The 25,726-nt window shown below is 35.8% G+C and overlaps 2 protein-coding genes and 1 pseudogene across 2 annotated transcripts; 2 read left to right on the forward strand and 1 right to left on the reverse strand.

The window, feature by feature from the left end:
- Nucleotides 1-9,621: 9,621 nt before the first annotated feature.
- On the forward strand, nucleotides 9,622-10,194 carry LOC148193956 (uncharacterized; annotated as a pseudogene).
- Nucleotides 10,195-10,304: 110 nt separating this feature from the next.
- On the forward strand, nucleotides 10,305-14,838 carry LOC148193957 (uncharacterized). Its single transcript, XM_088097062.1, has 8 exons — nucleotides 10,305-10,434; nucleotides 10,513-10,667; nucleotides 12,386-12,542; nucleotides 12,654-12,895; nucleotides 12,995-13,201; nucleotides 13,269-13,360; nucleotides 13,441-13,542; nucleotides 14,633-14,838. Exons 1-5 carry the CDS (start codon nucleotides 10,305-10,307, stop codon nucleotides 13,031-13,033), a joined length of 723 nt encoding a protein of 240 aa, XP_087953188.1. The 3' UTR covers nucleotides 13,034-13,201; nucleotides 13,269-13,360; nucleotides 13,441-13,542; nucleotides 14,633-14,838.
- Nucleotides 14,839-16,471: 1,633 nt separating this feature from the next.
- LOC124829130 (glycinol 4-dimethylallyltransferase-like) lies at nucleotides 16,472-23,206 on the reverse strand. The gene is made up of 13 exons (XM_088096324.1): nucleotides 23,152-23,206; nucleotides 22,986-23,036; nucleotides 21,694-21,953; nucleotides 21,501-21,584; nucleotides 21,337-21,411; nucleotides 20,972-21,055; nucleotides 20,790-20,879; nucleotides 20,428-20,529; nucleotides 19,591-19,686; nucleotides 19,420-19,491; nucleotides 19,241-19,336; nucleotides 18,621-18,725; nucleotides 16,472-16,624 (listed from the first exon to the last, which is right to left on the reverse strand). The coding sequence occupies exons 1-13, from the start codon at nucleotides 23,204-23,206 to the stop codon at nucleotides 16,583-16,585; spliced, it is 1,212 nt and encodes a 403-aa protein (XP_087952450.1). The 3' UTR covers nucleotides 16,472-16,582.
- Nucleotides 23,207-25,726: the final 2,520 nt, after the last annotated feature.

Consider the following 25,726-nt stretch of genomic DNA (forward strand, 5'->3'; position numbering starts at 1 on the left):
CCCTTCCCCGGACGTCAATTTTGATGTCAGACCCCTCCTAATCCGACGTCCTGTTTGTTTTTTTTTTCAAAATTAATTTGTTTTTACAATATTACCACATTTCAAAATACAAAAAATCATTATAGCACATCATAAAATTGTATATACTATGAGTTTCAAGCAATGGAGATTTGGCAGTCGTTGTCGCCGCCAATATTCATCATCTTAGGAACATCATAAGTCAAAATTAATCGGTGCAAACAAAATTTAATCGGTGCACACGGAATTTAATCGGTGCAAACTAAAGTTAATCGATGCAAAATAAATTAATCGGAAGAAAATTAATCAAACATATTTGTAGCAGCAATGGCCAATGCGAACGAAGCAAAAACTCAAACGAAAACGCGAAAGAAATTGAGGCTCGCATTCTGATGTCTAATTGCTAAAAAAATCCATTTTGGTGCTACTTTTGGGGTATTTTCACAACTTATTAACGTTTGGGGAAGGGGATCCGACGTCTAGTGTGTAGTAGATGTCGGCCCTTGCTACATTCGACATCTAATATCTGAAAAAGTGACTTTTCAATTATGAATTTGCAACTTTTGGCAGAGGATTTGACGTCTAATCTGGGGGGATCGACGTCTATTTTTGATCCTTTATGACATCTAATATGGGGGGTCGATGTTTAAAGGAGGATTTGATGTCTGATTTGGGGGGCCGATGTGTATGTCGTAAAAAAAATTAACATTGGCGCTGAAAATGAGATATTTTCGGACATTTTTGACGTCTAATCTGTGGGGGCCGATGTCTAAAGAAGGATTTGACGTCTGATTTGGGGGGGCCGACGTCTATGTCTTAAAAAAAAGTAACATTGACGCTTAAAATGAGATATTTTCGGTCATTTTTTATGTCTGATCTAGGGAAGCCAGCGTCTAAAGGAGGATTTGACGTCTGACCTTTGGGGAACCGACTTCTATAATGACATTTTATTTACAAAAATGTCACCGGTCATTTTTTTATGTTGGATTTTCTTTCGTTTAACATTAAATGCGTGATGTTAAACATTATTTATGAACTAGTGATAACCAACTTAGAAAACTTGTCATAACATTTTCAATATTAATTCAAATTAAGATACATTCATTAATAATAAGTGAAGGGTCAGCACTTTCCAAGGTGAAATGAAAAAAAAAAGCAAAAACTGAGTTCTTGAATCTGGGTAAATTAAAAAATATATTTGAAACAAAATTGGAGTAGTCATATACACTTAATTTAAGGCCAAAATTGGAATAATCATAAATACATATGCTTTTACAACAGGTTTGCCTATAGATTAGAGCAATATTAGTGGTAAAAGAAGGTGATAGGACTTGACAAAAGACTTTATCGAGAAAAGAATAACAAAAGACTAACTCGCGTTTAATAAAAATAAATAAATTTTTGAAGCTATTCTTGGAATAATTTTATCCATATATATATATATATATATATATATATATATATATATATATATATATATGATTCTATATACAGAATTTTGTTATTGGTTAGCTCTAAGTTAGAAAAGATTCTCCCTTTCTTTCATAGTTGCTTCCAAACCTTTTTTCATTGTTTGTGATTTTCAGTAAATGTGTCATTTGGCTCCATTACTTCTCATCTTTATCAATATGAAAGCCTAAAGGGTCAATTTTCTATAGTTGCAAACGGCTATAAAACTGATCGGAGATCAAAGAAAGATTGTAGCTATCATATTGTTCTTAATTACAACAAAACAGTGATTATCATTCTATGTTGTTCTGTCGCTACAAACAGGTTGCCATATAGTAAAGAAGATTCAAGGTTTTATTTACTATTCAAGAATGAGGAATTTTACATTATAAAATAACTTTACTTACTCTACCCCACAATATACAAGCCAAGCCATGAGACAAGGAGAGAAAAATAAAAGCACAAACCTAAGAATCCAGCACAAGTGCATCAATAAATACTAGCCTGTTCTTACAATCTACAGAAACACATAAGTATGATATTTTCAAAATCAAACAGATTATAATTTTGCAGACTGTGATACACAAATTGGTAAGGGAGCTGATTCTAGGCCCAAGAGGGTGTCTAAGAAACCGTTGGGTTGGGATGATTTCATTCATCATTAGTGGATTACGTCTGTTTGACCTTTTTGTCCAATAATTGTTGGTTTTCTATTGTTCTAGAAAGAGTTGGTTAGGATTTGTTATTATGTTATTTGGCCTGCGTGCCACCTGTCCTAGAGAATATTTTGAGTCATCAGCTTATATGTTTGTACTGTGCTTTGGAGAGGAGAACGAAAAAAAAGTATTTCATTTCTTACCTTGCCTTTTCTGAGGAGGAAGCCTGACCTCGAATTCAGTGCTTTATATTTTTAGTAACATTTGGTGCTTTCATTGATTTTTTCTCGATGGCTGACGGTACCCGTTCCACGCTCCTTTCTAACAAAATAGATGAATTGCTTTCTCAGATGTCACTTTTTTCTACTCAAATGACCGATATACATCATCGACTCTCTCTTTTGGAAACTCAGCATACCACTCCTCCTTCTTCCCCTCGCCATCCTCACTCCTCCGATCATACCTCTTCTCAGCGCCACTTCTTGAAACTAGATGTTCCCCGCTTCGATGGTACAGATCCAGTAGGGTGGATATTCAAGATCTCTCAATTCTTCGAGTACCACAATACTCCGGAAGAAGAACGCATTACCGTGGCTTCCTTCTACCTTGACGGTGCTGCCTTAGCTTGGTTCCAGTGGATGTATCGGAATGGTCAGATCCTCTCATGGCCTCACCTCTTACAAGCTTTGGAAGCCAGATTCGCCCCCACTGCGTTTGAAGATCCTAGAGGTAAGCTCTTTAAGATGTCCCAAACTTCCTCTGTTTCTTCTTACCTCACTGAGTTCGAAGCCACCGCGAATCGCGTCACGGGTTTGTCGCCGCCTTTCCTTCTGAGTTGCTTCCTCTCCGGTCTTAAGCCGGAGATCCGGCGTGAGGTGGTGGCACAACAGCCTCAATCGCTGTCCACGGCGGTGGGTTTGGCCCGTTTACAAGAGGAGAAGTTGTTGGATATCTCCAGTGTGCAGCGACCTAGGCCACTCAACTCTTCGTCCTCTCCCCCGTTGACCCGCACCGTTACCGTTGCTCCACCACAACAACCACCACGAGTTTTTCCTCCCTTGTTGCCTACTCCTACCCCCAAGACTCGTTACCGCCAATTAACTGAAGCTGAGATGGCAGACCGCCGCGAGAAGGGGTTGTGCTTTAATTGCGATCAGAAGTATTCACGGTCGCATCGGTGCCCAGCTCGTTTCTTCCTTTTTATTTCTGAGGAAGATGACCCAGTCAGTGGCTCCCTTCCGGCTCCACCGATTTCAGATCGGGACCCTGAATTGGATACCTCACCTGTGGATTTGTTGGACCCTCAAGCCCAAATCAGTTTACATGCTTTATCGGGTACTGGAGATCCAGAGACACTCCGATTAACGGGCCATATTACACATCACCCGATCCGTGTGTTGGTAGACGGGGGTAGCACACACAATTTCATCCAAAAAGAAGTAGCTACTCGTTTGGGTTTGGCCCAATCCCCTACTGCCCCCCTCAAGGTCTTGGTTGGAAGTGGGGAAGAACTGGCGTGTACACAGGTTTGTCCTTCAGTAGAATTACTGATCCAAGGGCATTTGTTCCACATTGCTCTTTACGTGCTTGATATGGGCGGATCCGATGTGGTTCTTGGGGCCTAATGGTTAAAGCAATTAGGGCCCATCTTAATGGACTATCAAGCACTCACTATGAAGTTTGTATTCAACCAATCCATTATTGAGCTTAAGGGAGATTCTGGACCGCAGCCCACTTCTCTTTCCCTGCATCAACTCAAACGGGTTGCTCGAGCAGATCCAACAGCCCAGTTTTTCTCATTGGTGGTAAGGCCTTCTTCTACTCCAAACACACTCCCAGATCATCCTAATCCTAAAGTACGTGAATTACTTTCTTCCTTCACATCACTTTTCTCTGAACCTTCTTCTCTGCCTCCACCCCGAAATACTGATCATGCAATTCCGTTGCTCTCTAATTCACAACCAGTCAATGTTCGGCCTTACAAATATCCGCATTTTCAGAAACTTGAGATTGAAAGACAGGTTTCCAAAATGATTGCCTCTGGTTGGATTCAGCCAAGTTCAAGTCCATTTTCTTCTCCGGTTCTCCTTCTGAAGAAGAAAGATGGATCTTGGCGTATGTGTGTGGATTACCGCGCTTTGAATGCCATTACGGTCAAGGACCGTTTCCCACTTCCTACGGTAGAGGAGTTGTTGGATGAATTGGGTTCCGCTTGATGCTTTTCGAAATTGGATTTGACTTCAGGTTTCCATCAAATCCGCCTTCAACCCTCTGATATTCCTAAGACAGCCTTCCGGACTCACGATGGACATTACGAATATTGTGTAATGCCATTCGGATTGTGCAACGCCCCGGCAACATTCCAATCTACCATGAATGATACTTTCAGGCCTCTATTGCGTAGGACAGTTATTGTCTTCTTTGATGATATTTTGGTATTCAGCGCTGACTTTGATCAACACTTGACTCATCTGCGCCAGGTATTCGAGATTTTGGCAAGTAATAGCTTCCTCTTGCAATCTCACAAGTGTTCCTTCTTTCAGACACATATTGCATACTTGGGGCATATAGTTTCTAATGGGGGAGTGTCTCCCGATCCTGGAAAAATTGAGGCTATGGTTAAATGGCCAGTTCCTACCTGCACCAAAGGGGTACGTGGGTTTTTGGGTTTGACCGGGTTTTACCGGAAATTCGTTCGTCATTATGCAGCCATAGCCCAACCTCTGACTGATCTACTTAAAAAAGGGCAATTTCAGTGGTCTACCCATGCTCAGAAGGCTTTCGACTCTCTGAAATCTGCCATGACCAGCATCACAGTCTTAGCTTTGCCGGATTTTGATAAGACTTTTTATGTCCAAACAGATGCATCAGGGACAACCATGGGTGCAGTTTTGACTCAAGACAATCGACCAATTGCTTACTTTAGCTAGGTGTTCTGTCCTCGATTGTCTAAATCCTCCGCGTATGTCCGAGAGCTCCACGCCATAACTAGTGCAGTGAAACGATGGCGACAGTATTTGTTGGGACACTTTTTCATCATTCAAACTGATCAGAGGAGTTTGAAAGAGCTCTTGACGCAAGTCATTCAGACCCCGGAACAACAACATTATCTTGTAAAGTTGCTGGGTTATGATTACGAGATTCAGTACAAACCGGGGAGATTGAACGTGGTGGCGGATGCACTTTCGCGATCCGATTGTCCACTTCAGGGTGAGTTACATATGCTCTCTACCCCACAGTTTGTGTTCTTAAATGAGTTGAAGGAATCACAATTATTGGACTCTGAATTCATCCTTATGAGGGATAAAGTACTGTCGAATCCCTCCTCTTATCCTCTTTATCTTTGGAATGGCGATTTGCTTTTGTATCGTGGAAAGATTTGGATCAGCAATCAGTCCAAATTTATTCCCTTACTGTTACGAGAATTCCATGAGACTCCTGTTGGGGGTCATGCGGGGGTCAGCAAAACTTTGAAGAGGATCAGTGCTAATTTTTTTTGGGGATCCATGCCTAAGGACACTAAGGCGTTTGTTTCTCAGTGCGTAGCTTGCCAGCAGACCAAGTATAGCACAGCAAGACCTGGGGGACTCTTGCATCCTTTGCCTATTCCTTCCGGATTGTGGGAGGATATATCACTAGATTTTGTGACCGGACTTCCGCCATCTAACGGTTACACGGTGTTATTGGTAGTAGTAGACCGATTTTCGAAGGCAGTCCATTTGGGGGCACTTAATTCGGGCTTTACAGCTTACAAGGTAGCAGAGTTGTTTGTCTCTATGGTGTGTAAACATCATGGGTTGCCAAAGAGCATCGTTTCTGATAGAGACCCGGTTTTCATTAGCCGGTTTTGGTCTGATTTATTCAAGTTCAGTGGAACGCTCCTTCGGATGAGTTCCTCATATCATCCTCAAACGGATGGGCAAACTGAGGTTATGAATCGTACTATTGAGCAATATCTGCGTGCCTTTGTTCATCAAAAGCCAAGTCTTTGGTTCAAATATCTTCCATGGGCAGAGTACCATTACAACACTTCTTGGCATTTTGGGTCAGGAGTGACTCCGTTTGAAGTGGTCTATGGAAAGCCACCCCCATCCTTGCCATCATACATAGAAGGTACTTCATCAAATGCAGGTTGTGATGCTGTCCTTTCATCTCGGGAAGAGATTTTGTCCCTTCTACGTCACAATTTGCTTAAGGCACAAAGTCGCATGAAGAAACAAGCAGATTCGAAACGTAGGGAAGTGAATTTTGAAGAAAAGACATGGGTTTATTTGAAACTTCAGCCATATAAGCAGGTTTCCATTTCTGGTCACAAGTATCATAAGCTAGCCAAGCGCTTTTATGGTCCTTATAAAGTTATTGAACGCATCGGACCCGTGGCTTACAGACTAGAGCTCCCTTCATCATCCAAAATACACAACGTTTTTCACTGTTCAATCCTGAAACGTCATGAAGGGCCAATTCCTACTCAGTTTGACCTCCTTCCGCCTGACTCAGTGGATAGCAGTCCCTTGATCACCCCTCTAGCAGTTCTGGATTTGAAAACAGTGCCCATAGATGGCACCCCTACGCGGATGGCCTTGGTTCAATGGCACGGGCTGTCTCCGGATGATACTTCTTGGGAGAAGTGGGACGAACTCAAACTGCTTTATGACCTTGAGGACAAGGTCCTTGTCGAAGGGGAAGGTAATGATACACAAATTGGTAAGGGAGCTGATTCTAGGCCCAAGAGGGTGTCTAAGAAACCGTTGGGTTGGGATGATTTCATTCATCATTAGTGGATTACGTCTGTTTGACCTTTTTGTCCAATAATTGTTGGTTTTCCATTGTTCTAGAAAGAGTTGGTTAGGATTTGTTATTATGTTACTTGGCCTGCGTGCCACCTGTCCTAGAGAATATTTTGAGTCATCAGCTTATATGTTTGTACTGTGCTTTGGAGAGGAGAACGAAAAAAAAGTATTTCATTTCTTACCTTGCCTTTTCTGAGTAGGAAGCCTGACCTCGAATTCAGTGCTTTATATTTTTAGTAACAGACTGAGACTGGGGATATAATTAATAAGTAAAGCATTTGTAAATCAATACAGTAGGAAGTAAAAGCTTCTCATAGTTCTTGCTCTCATACTCCTCAAATGTTAGCAACATTTTCTGGATCTGCATTCCCATAGTTGTCTTGCAAATCACAAAAATTAGTGATTTAGTGCAGTGTTATTGTTGTTATAATCCAAATTATTCTCACTGTCAAAATGACAGTTAGATCGTCTCTTTTCTTCTATTACAAATACTGTTTCTTCCATTCAGTTTAATAACGAGAAATATTTTTCACTTTCACAATCTCTCATTCTTTGCATTACTTGTTTCTCTGCATAATTCTCTTTTATACATGTTGTGCTAATAGTGGTATCGAGAGCAAGGTTTCGTAACCTGGTGAAGAGCGGCGAAGCTCAAGAAAACGTATCAAGAAGAGGCAGACTCGTGAAACGTAATGACTGGAATTGTTCACGACAACTTGCCAGTGTTTGATGGCAAAGGATACGACGATTGGTGCATTAAGATGGACGAGATACTTGACTTCCAATAAGTGGATGAAATTGTAAAGATAGGTTTCAAAGAACCTTCGAAGAGAGATTCAGAAGAAGTGAAGAAGCTGCACAAGGAGAACAAGAGGCTAGACTGCAAAGCACGATTGTTGTTGCACCAATGTATATCAACTGCAATCTTCCAGAAAGTCTCGAAGGCTGTCACGACAAAGGAGGTTTGGGATATTCTACAAGAAGGCTATGGTAACTTTGGAAAGGTCAGGAAGATCAGGTTGCAATCTCTTCAAAGACATTATGAACTTCTGAGCATGGGGGAGCAAGAAACAATCGTAGATTACATTTGTGAAGAATCAAGTAGTGGTGAATGCGATGAGAGCTTGTGACAAGATCGTGAAAAAGATAGGAAAAGTGTTGAGAAAATACTCAGAATATTAACTCCTCAGTATGACCATATAGAAGTGGCCATAGAAGAATGTAAAGATCTTAAGACTATGAGGGTGGAAGAACTACATAATTCTCTGGAGGTGCATGAGCAGAGATTGATTGAAAGGAGAAATGCCGAAAAAGGCGTGAGTCAAGGCACGAATCAAGCCTTACAGGCCAGAAGTGATCAAAATTCTAAAGTTCGTGGAGCTGGAAGAGGTAGAGGCCGATCACAAGGGGGACGGACTGCAAGCAAAAATGCAAATGTTTTTTATCAAATTTCTGAAGAAAATGGTGGCGAACAAAGAAATGAAAACAAGAGAGGTGGAAGGCAGTCAAGAGGAAGAGGAAGAAAGAACTTTGATCAAAGAAACGTTCAGTGTTATACTTGAAGCAAATATGGGCATTATTCATCAGAATGTTGGCACAATGAAGCTGCAAAGAAGAGCAAAGATGATGAAGCAAATCTTGCATAAGACACGAGCGACTCCGATTCTAATCATGTTCTATTAATGAGCATAATTGGACATGGTAAAGATGATTGCGCTGGAAATTAACTTAGGACAGATGTGAGAGTGAGGTTCATAAATTTAACAGGTGTAAGAATGAGAATCTTGCACAGGACAAATGTCAAGAAGTGGACTACATGTTGATGAAACAAGCCATGTAGAAGAAGAAACATGTTGGTATTTGGACACAAGATGTTCCAACCATATGACGACCAAGAGAGAATGGTTGATAGACCTGGACACGAGTATCAGAAGTAGCGTGAGATTTGCTGACAATAGTGTGATCATGGCTGAAGAGGTTGACAAAATCTTGATCACGCGCAAGGATGGTTGATCGGCTTACATGAATAACGTGTTGTATGTTCCAACTATGAAGAGTAATTTGCTGAGTTTTGGAGAACTTCTGAAGAAAGGTTACACGATTTCAATGCATCAAAGACATATAGAGGTGTTTGATGAAAGAAATTGACTCGTGCTCAAGGCCCCGCTTGCCAGAAATAGAACCTTTAAGGTGAATCTCAATGCCATAGTTGTTCAGTGTTTAGCCATTGTCAATACTAAAGAAGAAGTATGGTTATGGCACTATCGCTATGGGCATTTGAATTTCAAGAGCTTGGGTCAGTTGAGAGATAAAGAATTAGTGAAAATGTTCCTATGATTTTTGCACCAAAGAAGATTTGCGAAGGCTGTGTCACTGGGAAACAAACTAGGAAAGAGTTCAAGAAGGTTGCATCCAAGAGAGCAAAGCAATCTCTTGAAGTAACTATGTATAATTTGGACACTTCATGTAGGGAATTTAGAGACACTATACGGAGACAATTGAGAAATCGGAGGCGACAATCATCTTTGATAGACAAGAGAGTTCATAGGGAATTTGTAGATTGGTTTTCACGTCGTGTACGCATATTGGGTCATTGTTGATTGGTTTCATTCTATGTTATAATTATAATTGACTTGGACATGTTATTTCTTTTTTCCATAAGGAATGACTCAACTAGCCTTCACTCAACTGATTTCAAATTCTTAGCCATGGGTCCAATTGATATTGCAAAGCGATATAGTGCCTACAATGTTAACGGATTCAAGTTTAGGATCTTGGAGCGTGACTTATGGTTTAAAACACAAAATAGTGGAGTGTTTGGTACATTTGGAACAAGGAGTTATGCAAGTACTAGTGATAATCAAATGTAATTTGGAGGTGTGCCTTATTATGGTCGATTAGTGGACATAATTGAAATAAACTACCATGGTTGTTTCTCAGTTGTTTTGTTCAAATGTATGTGGGCTAATACAACTACTTCTAGGGGGATTGTGACTGATGAGTTGGGATTTACAAGTGTATGTTTTGGACGCTTGATTCATACCGGTGATAATGATGATGATGAACCATACATTCAGGCATCAGAAGCACAAATGGTATATTATGTAGATGATGAGTTTGATAAAAATTGGTGCATCCCTGTACATATAAAGCCTAGAGACTTGTACAACATGGGTGAAGATGATGTTGACAAATTTCATGAATGTGAACCATTTCAACAACAAAACTTAGAAACATTATTTCCCGATGATGAAAGAAATATACCATTAACAAGGTTTTAATTTTAATTTTAATTTAGTTATTCTATTTGTTTTCTTCTTTATTATATCTTATATAGGTGGTTTAATTTTTATTTATGTAATTGTTTGTAGACCATTTGAAGATGAAGAAAATGACATATAAGAAGAAGGAGACAAAACGTCATACACAGCAAAGTGCCTCTCATACATGGGGTCACACAACTAATCATCCACCAGCTCCTCAAGTCCAGTCCTCTCCCTCTCTTTCTGCCCCTCAAAGAAGTAAGTTCCCTTTTGTTAAATGTTTAATACTTGTTTTATTCATGTTATTATCATTTTTTGACATTCATTTATTTGTAGGAACATACAAACTAAAGCTACCTTCGACAAGCCAAAGCACATGCACTCCTACTCATAATCAGTCCCCAAATGCATTTGTTTTTCAATCAGCATGGACTCCTGCACCTATTCAGTCCCCAGATGCATTTGTTTTTCATTCATCAGTTCAAGTTGATGTAAGTGTTTTGTTTCCTTCAATAATTAACTTATATCACTAGCGATCCAAGCACTGAAGAATATTATATTTGTTTGTGGTCATTTTTATATTTGGGGTGTTAATGATCTAAACTGCATCTGAATAAATTGTTAAACTGTTTATATTATGTTTAGTGTATCCCTAATTGTATATTATGTTAAGATCCTGATTCGGATTATCTTTTAGCTTGCAATTGGAAATTTCCATCGAGGTTTCATATATGTAATGTGTTGTGAGAGTAAGGAGATTAAGTAAGAGAGCATGTCCTTCAAGGAGTCCTGTCCTCAGTCCATTCAAGTATATTGCACCCATCACATCTTCAAACTCTTCTTCAACCCCAGCTTCGTACAACCTCTCTATTTCTTTACCTCTTCCTCTCAAAACACCACTTATCTCTTCATATTTTCCCACACCATCACGCTTCTCTTCTCGCTTCACCATAGAACTTGTCATACTCTCCAGTTCCAGGGAACCTGCACCAGATCAAAACATTTTCTTACAACAGAAACATAATTTCCCATCTTGAATGAAACTAGTTACTATCTTGAATTCGGAGCAGACTCAAAATTACTCAGATTTGTCCATTCCAAGCATCACTCTCTCCCCTCGATTTTTTCTCTGTGCATCTCTAAGCATTCATTCAAATTGCCAGAATCACATATGGTAAATTAGTCACAGCACATCTTGTGAGGGTGTTGTCACAGCACAGGACCATAAGCATATAGACAACATACTAATGAACGTATCTAAGAGCAGATTACATTGTAGCCTTCGACCCAGTTGAAATACTATTAGTTACGGTGGTCAGTGATAGTTAAAAGTCATTTATTTTTAGTTAAGTTTGTTAACAAGAGTTTTGGCAGATTTACCAGTATAAAAAGACCAAAATTGTATCATGAAATCAGTGAATGCAATATCAATTTCTCCCAGCTCAACATTCTCTTTCAAGATGTACTTCAATTAGCTAGGACAACCCATTACTAATATTCCCTCTTACTACTGTGATCATAAAAATTAAGCAGTAAGACTACAGACATGGTTTTAAACAACTGTCCGCAACCACAACAGAAGCCATATTTGTCCACAATCTTCCATAATAACAAACATCTCGACTGCAGCTTAAAATCTTGATCACACTGTCAAGGGATTAACCTTTAGCACGCACAATAACTCAGCATATACCTTGCATGATATAGGAGTGAGTGAATGTTTGAAATCAAACCTTCCCAATTTAGACTTATTTGGATAAACTTTTCTATGAGCACTTATAAGAGAGAAATAATAAGAAAGTAAAATGCATTTAACTTCAGCATAAAGCTAAAATCAGCTTACACACTTCAATTTTTGGTGGAGCTAAAAGAAAATATCTTCACACAAGTCAAGTAAAGTTGATTTCATATAGTGCCAAAAATTTTGTCTAATGTATTTATATTTATATTTTGTCTAATGTATTTAAATTTTTATATTTATACTACAGTGTTTGTCCTTAACATTTATTTCTTTCTGAATAATATCTTAGATATTATTTTATATTTATATTTTGTCTAATGTATTTAAATTTTTATATAGTTTATTCATTGGAATCCAAACTTCACTGTACATAGGACAAGTTTAAGTCAATGTTGACCTAATGTACTGATTTTAAATGCGAATTTAAAGAAGTATGCCACTATAATTAATATATCTTCCTTTGTGTAGCCCTCTAATGAAGATGTTCTTCATTCACCACTTCAAGTAGGAGGAAATTCTCATGTACAAGATGAACATGAACAAGATGAAAATCAGGATACTTTGTTGGAAGTTGAACAAAAAGGGCCACCAACACACAAGGGAGCATGGTTGGTTGATGTTATTGGTAAGACACAAGTTCAACATAATAATGTTTTCATTATGTTACTTATATGAATAGTTACTGCTGAAGTTGTTTGACACAAGAATATTTGACACAAATTTTCTTTCTTCACAGATGACCAATGTAAGATGACTACCAAACACTTAAAAACAAATGATGTTTGGAATTTGCCTCAAAATGAAAGGATTATTGTACATTGGAATGAGGAATATCAACCAATTGGAGATGGTGGCGCATTATTGAATCGATTCTTGGGAAGTATTGCTAGAAACTTCAAGGTATTCCCTATTTGTTATTCTACTTGGAAGAAGATTCCTAAAAATTACAAAGAAGACATAATTCAAAATACAATTCAAGTAAGTAATGTAAATTCAAAATACCATTACAAAGAAGGCATCCAAAATTTATTTATTGGGTAATTGTTGTTAATTTTTTTATTAAAATCTGTTTTGAAGGCAAAGTTTGTAGTGAATTCTGATATTCAAATCAATTAGATCTTGAAAGCGCTTAATCATAAATGGAGAGATTGTCGCCTATAATTGTGGCAACAAAGAGATGATGGCACCCGTACTAGAGATGAATTGATTGTCATGGCTCCAGAAGGCATAGATAGAGATCATTGGGCTTCTTTTGTTGACTATCGACTTGATGAAAGAACAAAGGTAAAACCTATATCTCTTTTCATAAAATTTTGTTATGATTTAATAACTTTTCTTATCACAATGTTAGGAGATTGCCTTAAAAAATAAACACAATAGGACAAAACAAACTCTTGCTCACACAGGGGATCCAAGAGCATTGCAAGGAAGAGAGAAGAAATGGTGAAGTGTTATTTATCTTCAATTTTCTATTTCTCATAATATTTATAACATACCTAATAAGCATTTGTTAATTTTCATAGGAAAAAGAGTGTGGGCACAAAGTTAGCAGAGGAGAAGTTTGGATAGCTACTCATAAGACGACCAATGGAGCTTTTGTTAGTGATGAGGCAAGGGAAATTGGTGTAAGTTCCAATCTTTTTAGTATTTCCTATAATTGTTGTATTTCGGCATATTGTTTCATAAGGTGACTCTGTTTTAATTAATGGTTCCTTTTCTTTCGGGTATTTCGTTTTAATTAATTTGTTTGCTATGTCAAATTGGTGTTATTTCAGTCGTTGTTCATTTTAGTGCTTTGATGGCTGGATTTCGTTCCCTGTACTTTGGTGTACTTAGAAATTTTCTAGAAAATTTTTCTTGAAATTGCACTTGCTAAGAGTCATTTTTGCATCATTGCTCTTGTATTCTGAATTGAGATGGATCAACTTGGGATTTAAGTGTGTAGGCTTTGCTTGTATGTTCTACAATAGTAGAGGTCTTAAACACATCAATTTTAGCTTTGATCAAAAACACATAATTAATCAATCATGTTTGGTCGAGACTCCTAAATTCAAATCTGCATGCTCCAGCAAAATCAAATTAAAAACCAAATTTGTTTGCTTGCATTGGCTGGTCCAGCCTAGCCTTTTTGCTCACTGTTTTGTGTGTTTGGTAGCTTCGTTTTTAGCCTTTCTTCTCACCAATTTACAGAACATATAGGTTTGAAGCTTGCCAAATTATTTCCACTCATTTTGAGGTCTTTCTCTTCATGTATGCATAGAGTTTTTGCCAAATTATTGCCTCTTATTTGTGTCAATTTTTGCTACAGTATATTTTGCACATGTACCTTTGTTTTGACTCTTATTTCCTTTGTGTTTCGTCTCTTTTTAGTCTCTAGCTTGATTCTAATTTTTTTGTGCCAATTTTATTGCTTTCTTAGGTTCCTTTTACATCACTCTCCTATATTGTAAAATCAAAGCCATTCATTGTAAGAAACCATTATAGTTTAGACAGTTAAGCATTAGATGTGATCTTTCTTTGGATTGTCATAATCTCTTTAGTGACAATTCATGATGTATCTCTTTAGTGATATAATTATTGATTGACAATTCTTGCTACTGTTTTTGCAGACATCTTAAGTTTAAATATAAGTATATTGCTGCCAACTCAATAGTTTGTCTCTTTATACAAATGCAATGTTTTTAATGTTGGCATCATTGATTACGTTGTATGTAGGAAAAAAATTCAAACATATGAATCTACAACATTGTCTCAATCAAAAGAAATATCAAGTTTAGATTCATTGGCTCATGTTTTAGGAAGCCAAGAGCATTGTGGACGTGTTCGCGGTCTAGGTTTGGGTCCTTGCCCATCTAAAGTCTTTGGAGTCCATGCTCGTTCTCATATTGGATCATCTTCATCTACTCCTTCTAATGTTGAATTACAATATCAGGTTAATGAATATTTAAATATTTATTTGGTTTGTTCCTTTTAAAATTAATATGTTAGGTATCATATTTCTCACTTTTTAAATAAATTTTTCTGTTATAGGTATCTTCATTTACTTCTTCTAATGTTAAATTAGAATATCAGGTTAATGAATATTTACTTGGTTTGTTTCTTTTAAGATTAACATGTTAGGTATCATGTTTCTAACTTTTTAAATAAACTTTTCTGTTATAGGTATCTTCATTGACATCACAAGTCAATGAAATGAAGGCAATCATGACACTTTTGTTGCAAAATCATCAAGGTCCATTGCCTTCACAATTTGCAGTATTTCAAAGATCATCGGTAATAATTGTTAAATTTATTTGTACGATTTTTTATTAAATATATTATCGACTAACTATTATGTTATATTGTAGGTATCTGATCAAGGGAGTGGGCCAAACAATGGATGTAATGAAGAAAAAAATTAGATAGTTATTGAATACTTTTATGAGTCATACTTTTAGTATTGAACATCTATATTGAACATATGTAATGAACCTCTTTCTTTTTAATTTTTATGTATGAACAATTAGTTGTATGAATGATATTAGGTTGAACAATGTAGTTTATTTTATACAATATTATTAAATTTTAGTTCATATTAATTTATTGTTTGTTTTGTCAATAAAACCATTTTTATTATAATCTAATTTTATTACAATAAAAAAATATGAACTATACAAATTTCCGGCGGTTTTAAAACCCCGGTAAACTAAACCATCAAAAGTAGGGGCGGTTTTGAGATAACCCCAGCTAGTTCCGGCAGTTTTGAGATAACCCCAGCTAGTTCCGGTGGTTTTGAGATAACCCCAGCTAGTTCCGGCGGTTTTTGAGTAGCCCCGCTATTCCCGGCGGTTTTCATAAAGCCCCAACTAATTCCGGCGGTTTCTACAAAACCCCTGGAAATTTCGGCGGTTCCTGGGAACCCCCGCTAATACTAGCGGTTTTTTCAAAACCGCCGGTACTTGCTTGGCGACGGACGTTTTCCCACCGGTTTTTCCAACCGCGGAAAATATGATCTGCAGGGGTTAAAACCGCCGGTAACATTTAAAAAAACCGCCAGTAAAAATACAGATTTTGGTAGTGATAGAATATCATCTCTCAATTTTCTTTCCTTTCATAAATTCTTAGTAAATTGATGCATTGCAAACGTACATGTTTGTTTTTCCTCACCTTTTTCACTCTTCGTGTGCCACTTATGGTTTGACCAAAGGATTACGTCTCTGTTTACACTTAGATTTGAGTAAACTTAATTATTAATTGTTAAATACATCTGTGTTTCACAAAATAATTAAAGTGCTTTAATTAATTTAATCACAACTTTTATATTCTAATATACGTTATATATAATAAAATTATTAATGGTACTATTGTTAACGAAAAGAACAATAAAAGATGATACGGGAAACTAAATTTAATATATAATATTCCATCAATTCGATCCAAGTCGTTTTTTATGCTATAACAATTTGGAAGGATTAAATTGGATTTTATTGACAAATATAATAGAATATTATAAAAGAATGATTTTGTCATTCTAGAATGCATATAAAGTCTTCTTGAAACTAAGGAAAAATGTAAACTAATACAAACTAATAATATTCAGTGACCACATATATCTCTACCAACCATTTCAATAATTTTCAAATGCGACAGTTGGGTGTGGATATCAACACTGTTCTTCGTACATCTTTATCTGATTAAAGGCATGAGAAAGTATGCCACGCACAGTAACTGCAAAAAGAAAAAAAAAATCAATATATGATATATCACACTTTGAATGAAAAAAAGACAGATTTTAGTGCAAAAATTTAAAAAGTAAATACAAAATCTTAAAAACGGTAAATATTAACTCTTAAAAAAAGGTAAATACAGATTTTAGCGTAACATAATGTTTGCATTTTATGTAGGATAAATTTGTTGTATTTCTACTAACATAAGTTTTAAATGACTATAATATATCTTAAGACAAACATTTTTAATATATCTTATTTTTAAGACTTATAATATATCTTATTTTTAATTTGTCGATACGAGACTTATAAGACAAACATTAATATAAATTCACATCAAATTATAATCAAAGAAATAATTCATGTTTTGAAAAAAGAACTTCAGTTGATTTATCCCGGCACTAGTACAGTAAAGGGATAAGACATCGGTTAGTTTTGCTTATAGACATCGGTGCTTTAACCGAGGCATATACGAACGAGGTAAAAAAAAAGGTAGTTTTTGCCTCGGTTCTGAACCGGGTCAAAACGATATTCGATTATGTCTCGGTTCTTCCATAACCGAGGCAATAACGTCTTTTTTTTTTTTGTATCCACAGTTCACTTCTTCCTCTTTTTTGCACAGAGTTACTTTGTTGCACAGAGTTAAGAGTTATTGATTATGTTGCACAGAGTTAAGAGTTCTTCCTCTTTTTTCCACAGTTCACGTCTATTTATTATTCAATGAAGTCACATGAACAACCCAAATTTCGGTATCATGAACCAGTGCCACCCAATTTTGAGAAACATACAGAAACACAAGGAAGAAACATCCAATTTTGAGAAACACACAGAAACACAAGGAAGAAAGAACTAACACAAGGAAGAAAACACACGAAGAAAACACACAGAAAACAACACAAGAAAGAACAACACAAGGAAGAAAGCACCCAAACTCCATCAACCCAGTCCTTTGATTATCACGAACCAGTGCCACCCAAACTCCAACCTACATTAACAACCCAATTAGAAGCCCTTGACGGAGGTGCAATTGGAGCTCTCCGAGCGGCTGAGGTTGAAGTCCGGCGGAGCAATAGAAGCCACAGAGCAATAAAAGCCGCAGAGCAACCTAAGAAGCAGAACCCCAAATCCATTTCGCCATCCACCTGCAGAGACACTATCTTGACCGATTGATCGGTGGAACCAAGGTTTTAAATGGTGGAGAAGATGAATGAACAGAGGAAAATAGACTTAGAGTGCGGAGGAGAGGTGGATCTGTGATGGAGGTTGGGAGATGCGCTCTCGAGAGCTTCCGCCATCGCACATCGCAGAGCTTCCACCATCCCAGATCGTAGAGCTTCCGCCATCGATGCTGCGTCCTCACTACCGCGTCCCCGCCACTCCATGAAAAAAGAGCTTCCGCCATCGCTGCACCGTCACCACTGTCGCGCCGCACCGTCGCCGCTATCTCGCCGCACCGTCGCCGCTGTCTCGTCGCACCGTCGTCGTTGTCTCACGGCCGCTCTCACCGCCATCGCACATCGTTTGGAGAAAGGAGAAGAGGAGAGTGCTGCTAGGTTTGGGGGAAATCGTTCATAGTCGCAGAGGCTAGGTTTGGCCTTTTATCAGCCCAAGCCCATATGCCTCGGTCCATCTGTCCAAGGTCGTATCATTGTCACGTGAGCTTTATGCCTCGGTTTTACCCTGCCAACCGAGGCAGTATTATTTTTAGACAGCGATTACTTAATAACCGAGGTATATACTATTTTAAAAATTATAGGACTGCCATCGCGTTTTGATACGCTTCGGTTCCACAAAAACTGAGGCATAATGCGCGAGTTAAAAATGCAATTTTTTACTAGTGCGGATTTTGTATCTCAATTAGAAATTGAAAAGCAATAGAAATTAACAAGAAAAATATTTCTCAAAGCAAGGGAAAATTAATGGGATGGCCATTTCTTTCAAATAATAATATACATATTTAACTCCTTAATTGGTAAACAAATATATTAAAACATTACCTTCCAGATCAACATATAGAAGGATCCAATGGAAGCTTTGCTACTCAAATCTACAGATTTTGCTTGATACCAGAGAATCGAACCCAGAACAGCATGTCCCAAACTCTAAAAATTCACACCAAATAATATCAAAACCAAAATGAAATTTCCTCAAAAGGAGAAAAAAGTTGTGTATTTTTTCTAATCAATGTCCAAGTTATAGCTCGAAGCATTCACTTGTGCATATCTTTTATTTTCTTTTTCTTCTTATCAATACCCGTATTGTTAGAAGGTAATTGTTCTTATGGGATTTGCTAATTTATTTTCTTTGCCGAAGGAAATATATATATGTATATATATATAGATGAGAAGAATAATATCACAAAAAAAAACTAATTTCTATAATATTAATAATAAATCCCTAATCCTAATTAAAGAAAGAAATATCCCATGTATTTAAGAAAAATAAAGAAAGATAATCCAAATCTCTCTAAATTACTTAAAAGAAAATAAGATTGTCACACGCTCGTTTTATATTGTAACACTTACTCATCACAATTCACACCCCATTCTTATTTACAAAAAATAAAAATAATATTACCAAGTATAAATGAAACTTATACATGTAAGAAGCATATTACCGTGACAATTTTAACCAAAGGAGAAGAAGATGCTAGTCCCGCCACGACGGCAACTCCGAAAGCCATTTCAAAAAGGGAAACACAAATCCAGAATACCTGCAAAGATTAGTTAGAATCAACTAAAGAAAGATAAAAAGTGGCAACCAGCTTAACTAAGATGTTTTATTAGAGAAACATACCCGTTTTTGACCTAAACGTGCTGAAAAGGATTGGATACCAAATTTTTGATCTCCGTCGATATCAGGTATATCCTGTTGAATCCAATAAAAGGTTTCATAATAGGTACATATGGTAAACCAAAAGCTTGATGTTGAAAAGAATGTCTGTTTTGAGAAACTAGAGTCTTTTACCTTGAACAATGCAATACCTAAAGAGTAGAAGCCCAAGAATACAACAGCATAAATCATTGATCTTGGAAAGATTATAGCCCTCTTCAACACAAAGGTCTGGACATTGTTACATCAAAGACAGTATTTAGCTTCCCATTTTCTTTCTTACTTTAATGAATAGGCTTAAGAACTTTTGTTTGTCTCTTATTTGCAGCAATGATTCAATATCTTTTTTTAGTTCATGTTTTCTCTCTTTATTTTGGTTCAATGTGATATATATATATATATATATATATATATATATATATATATATATATATATATATATATATATATATATATATATTTAAATTATGTGATATGTTAAATTAGTATTAACGTTATTTCTTTTATTTTTATTCTTGGGATTGAATAATAAATGTGTAAAAATAATAAGTGATTAACGAAAAAGATTACATTGAATTATTTTAAAAGGAATCATGTAAAAAATAAATATTAAGCCATTACTACAAATATATAATGAAAAAATATTAATAAACCTAATTAATAACAAGTGAAATGTTATTAGAGAATATATATAATTAGCTCTGTTGACAAAAAAATATATTAATACGGACGAAGTGTAGTCTTAAATCATAACTTGTGAGTTACATGTATATCTGTTTATTACTTTTCTTTTGAACTTGTGACTTACATGTAAGTATTCATTATTTATTCCGAACTTAACAAATATTTGACTCTGGAGGGAACCAAACTAACCAAAAACCTTATATGGATTTGTTTATTGTTACATGTTTATACCTAATAAATGGTTTTTCATGATTGAATATATAATAAGTATAATAGTTATAGGACAACCTGCATATGAGCGAAAAATGTGATTGGAAATATGACTGCCCAAGTGGCAAAAATGACCATTGCAGCAAGTAGTGGATGTCCTTTCCATCTCAACAGAGGCACCTGAAAAGTTTCAAATCAGTGTTATCATCATCTAAAACATTGTAAATGGGAATTTAAATAGGTTATCATAAATTGTTTAGTAGTCTACAACACTGTTTATGAACTAAAAACAATCATTTTTGTTTTCATCTTACAAATATATTTTCTATTATTATGGATATTATTATAAGTACTCTAACCTTACATAATCTTTACATATGCTTATGCCTTAACATTTTAAGGGAAAAAAATAAGTTTATATGCAATCGAAGAGAACTCACATTGATCGAATAAGCTGTCCAAAGAAGAAAGCACGATACAATACTCCAAATCAATGGCCAAGAACCTATAGTCCAGGCAATCCCAAAACTCTGTAGAAGATGATTAAAAAGCTTCCTTATACTTTGTCAGCGAAGAACTTCTTAAAAATATTAGTTTAAAAGGGAAAGAATATATATGGCACCAGAGTTAAACTTGATGCAACAATAATGACACCAGTTGTAAAGGATATTTGCCCAGATGCCAATGGAAGATAGGGTTTGTTTATCTGCAATAAAACATGCAACAAACTACTAAATAAGACAAACCATAAGTAACTTCCTCCATAATGTTTGTGAATTATAAAAGGTTGTCTGATTTATTGACCTTATTAGAACAAGTTTTAAATAATTCTGATATTATATTAAAGTAGTAAAATTTGCTCAAGAAGATAATTTGAAAAGTTTTGTTTTGTTAGAAATGTATGTTTATTGATACTAAAGTCCAAAAGACATAAACAAAGTAATTTCTTGATGAAGACATGTTTATTTCTTGTACACAGTTTCATACCTTGTCTATTTCAAGGTCAAATAATTGATTCACACCATTAACATAAATGTCCATAAACAGATGAGGTACCAAAGCCTGAAACATTTCCGGAACTCAAAAGTTGTTAATGAAGTTAAAGGGTAGTTTATAAATGACAGAGAAGTAGTTTATAATTAGAGTGTAACCTGTAACAGACCAATACAAAATAATGGAGATATATCTGATAGTCTCTCCACTACTAAGAGAGATGCAGAAACTGTGCTTAATGTCTGACCAAAAAAGATAAAAAAAATGTCTCATATTAGAAAAAAAATTAATGATATTATAGCTATACACAAAAAAAAAAAGTGTTTCATATTAGAAAAAACTTGAACTTACCCGACCAATCACGGTGTAAGGATAGCAAAACAAGTAGAAAGCAACCATAAATTCTTTTATAGATACCAAGATGTTTTTGGCGTTAGAATCTTTGGGTTCAGAATATGGTCTTGAGATGGCTTTTCCAACATATTTTTTGTTGCATTCTTCATTCGTAATCCATTTGTAATGATTGTTCAATCTTGATTGTTTGAACATCAGAGGATTATATTCTATTTGACTTTTTCTTTTGTATGGGAAAGCTTTTGAGTCACAACAACCTAAGCACCAAATGTTTGATGAAGTATTAGAGGTTATACAAAAATAAATTATATATTATATATTTGTTTTCCTTAAGTTGATAAAAAAAGATCAATATAAATGCATAATCAATTTAACATTTCTCAATTAAAACTTTAAAAGAAAAAACAGAACTTATTTTTTCTAAGACATATAACTAATATATTAATTAGCACAAAATTAGTATTCCAACATTTTATTTTATTTGTAATTAACCAAAGTAAATTATTTTAAATTTAATTTAATTTTTTTAGGGAAAAGTATGTTTGCATCCTTTCAACTAAGAAACCTCCCTCAAGGTCCCACAAAGATTGGCGAAGAGCACGGAGTTCGTTAAAGAAAATTTAATTTAATTTTGTTAACTTTTTAGTTTGGAGAAGTTCCTTAAAGAAAAACCGGATTCAAACATACTTTGTATATCATTATCGTATCAATGTCACTGTTTGCAAAGTAAAATTACAAAATAGTTAGTATATATATATATATATATATATATAGCCCATAAAGAGTTAAAGTGGTTCTATCTATCAGTACATTGCAAGTAGCAGATGAACTTGTGAAAAAGTGAGATAATAACGGAATAATAAGAGTAAATTATATTTGTATTGCTTGAGTCTTTTAGATGATATTTTTCCTTTTTCTATTTCTATACTATATATTTCTTTTATTAATTTTATGTCATCATCGTTCTATCTCCACTAAATCACACAAACCAAGGTATGAATATAAATTAGGTTACAACTTTTATATAAACGTTAAGTTAAAGAACTTTTAATTCAAACATGTATTTTTTCTTGTTTGAAAAATAACACATTAACACTCTTGCTATATTACAATGACATTATTAATACATTATTATTTTCACAAAAAAATACTATAAACATTAAAAAGCGGAAAAATATGAAAAACTCCTTAAACAATGTTAATGTAATTTATTCTGAATAAGTTTTCTTTCTTAGTATAAAAAATGTAATATATCAATAAAAGTTAGTGCGGGGATATGTGAGACATACTTGTATAGCAAATATTCTTGGTTGAACGTTCACAACGCCAGAGATTTCCACCTACAATTATCAATGATTCAAAATATAAAAAATATTTCTAATGAAAATTTGATCAAATACACAAATTAAATTATATTAAATCAAAGAACTAAGAAAAGGGTGACACTAGAGATACCAGTTGTGAATGAACATGCATTATTAGCTGAAGAGATAGCATGCACAGAATCCATGGACACAACACAGCACTTTCTATGGAAAAAGAAGATCAACTCACAATTACAGATGAAAAAATGAAGGGAATAGAGGTTAATATAGTACACTCAGCTATGTTTATTTTTCTACAAATGGACACATTTGATCACACAAGGTCAACCAGATTATTAAACAAAGGAAAAGAAAAAGAAAACAGCTGCCGCCCGCCGTAGTATAAGCTATGTGATGAATTTTTATAACAACTAATTAAGAAATAAGAAGTAGTGTTTGATTATAACTTCATGCAGCAAGTAGTATTAGATGATTTCAACAGTAAATTGAGTATACATACATACATACATATATATATATATATATATATATATATATATATATATATATATATATATATATATATATATATATATGAATAATATTATTATTTTTTGACATTCAATAATTTTTTTCATACACTTTCCACCTATTATTTTATCCTTTCATTTCTATTTTTCTTTACAAATATATAAGTCAACTCTTTTCAATGATTATAACACTCTTTAAATTGTCAAGGGGTACTTCTAATGTAAAAAAAAAACATTTTCCTTATATAGTAGGCATCGATCTATTAATTAAAGCTGTCAACATAGTCCAGAATAATCCAGTTGATTCTGACCAGCCACTTTGATTCCAAAACTGTGAATGTGCTCATTATATAAGAGAACACAAGATAAAAATAAATAAACGTGCACTAGTAAAAAATCGGGTTTTTACAGCGCACATTATGCCACGGTTCAACGAAAACCGCAGCATAATGGTGCGCGGTGGCAGTTTTGTAAATAAAACGAACATATATGCCGCGGTTCCCAGTAGAACCGCGGCATATACCCCAGTCAAACTTTGCCTTTGACGCCACGTATAAATAAAAAATTAAATAACAGAGTATATGCCGCGGTTCTCTGCACAACCGCGGCATATACCCTGCCAATTTATTGCAGGTGCTGACTGGGTCAGTGAATTTGAAAAGTTACAGGGGGTATATGCCGCGGTTCCCTGGGGAACCGCGGCATATACCCCCTGTAACGTCTTAACTTCTCTGCTAGTCAGAGAATTTCAGAAGTTACAGGGGGTATATGCCGCGGTTCCCCAGAGAACCGCGGCATATACCCCCTGTAACGTCTTAACTTCTCTGCTAGTCAGAGAATTTCAGAAGTTACAGGGGGTATATGCCGCGGTTCCCCAGAGAACCGCGGCATATACCCCCTGTAACTTCTGAAATTCTCTGGAATGCAGTTGGGGAGACAGTTGTGCTGAACACGTTTCAGGGGTATATGCCGCGGTTCCCTGGGGAACCGCGGCATATTCGCCTATATGAAATTAATTTAATATTTATTTGAAATATTTCGAGGTATATGCCGCGGTTGCCCGCTGAACCGCGGCATATAGTTTGAAAATAATTTCAAAAATGCCATTTCTGATAATTTTTTAAATTAGTATATGCCGCGGTTGGGGGTTAAACCGCGGCATATAACCCTTTTATACCGCGGTTAAGTAGTGAACCGCGGTAGATTCCCCTGTTCAGAGTTAAAAAACAAAACTTGGAACAGTGCATCGTCTTCCTCGCGGGTTCTCTCTGTTTTCGCGTTTCTTCTTCCTCCGAACCACCCTTCATCTCAGATTTTGCATTTTTAACCGTTTAAACTCAAAATTGTTCGGTCATTATTCGTTTTTGACGATAAAAACGAGTTTTAGCCGATCAAAATCGTGATTTCCTTGCGTTTTTCACCCTCTCCGCCGCCGCCGCCGTTGTGTTGCGTTTTTCACCCTCTCCGCCGCCGTTCCTCTTCCAGGTATTTATGTCCATTTGCATTTTTAACGTGATTTTTTCATTAATTTTTGCATAATGCTATAGTTTTGGTAATGTATGAAGTTTCTATAGTTTTGGTAATGTATTATGGTATAATTTTTGCTTTAATTTTGATAGTGCATGAAATTGTTATAGTTTATTAATTGTTTGATTGTATGATTGAATTGATTGTATGTTGAATATATTGTATAATTGTATGATTGTAATTTTGTAGAATATTTACGTATGGATCGAAATTGGATTAATTTACCACGCATTAGTGTTGAGTACGAGAGAGGGGTAGAGGAATTTATACAATTCGCGCAACGTAATGAGGGGAGAACTGATAATGAAGTGAAATTTAGATGTCCTTGTGTGAACTGTTTGAATGGGAGAAAGTTGAACGCAACTCAAATTAGAGAACATCTTATATGTGATGGTTTTCTAAGATGCTATACAACATGGATCTGGCACGGCGAAGAAATGGATTTTCCCTCTGACTCTCAAAGTGTAAATGTTACTGATTCCACCATGGAAGAAGATCGACCGGATGAAGACAAATTGGAGGACATGATCCGCGATGTTGGAGCAGAAAATTTTGCCAAAGCTCATGTGTATGAGACGATGTCGACTGATGCAGAAACACCTTTGTATGTCGGTTCAACTAAGTTCACACGTTTGTCAGCGGTGTTAAGGCTCATGAATTTGAAGGCGA

This window comes from Vigna umbellata, chromosome 8, assembly GCF_029865625.1.
Source record: "Vigna umbellata cultivar VRB3 chromosome 8, Vumbellata_1.0, whole genome shotgun sequence".
NCBI lineage: Eukaryota > Viridiplantae > Streptophyta > Magnoliopsida > Fabales > Fabaceae > Vigna > Vigna umbellata.

Excerpts from the sequence above, each read along its gene's own strand:
- LOC148193957 (XM_088097062.1), top strand. The coding sequence starts at position 10,305 with ATGACATATAAGAAGAAGGAGACAAAACGTCATACACAGCAAAGTGCC. Across the intron at positions 10,668-12,385 it reads ATTCATCAGTTCAAGTTGAT|CCCTCTAATGAAGATGTTCT; the intron begins GTAAGTGTTTTG and ends TCCTTTGTGTAG. Across the intron at positions 12,543-12,653 it reads ATGGTTGGTTGATGTTATTG|ATGACCAATGTAAGATGACT; the intron begins GTAAGACACAAG and ends CTTTCTTCACAG.
- LOC124829130 (XM_088096324.1), bottom strand. The coding sequence starts at position 23,206 with ATGGATTCTGTGCATGCTATCTCTTCAGCTAATAATGCATGTTCATTC. Across the intron at positions 19,687-20,427 it reads CATTTTTCGCTCATATGCAG|ACCTTTGTGTTGAAGAGGGC; the intron begins GTTGTCCTATAA and ends AACAATGTCCAG. Across the intron at positions 19,492-19,590 it reads TAGGTATTGCATTGTTCAAG|GATATACCTGATATCGACGG; the intron begins GTAAAAGACTCT and ends TGGATTCAACAG.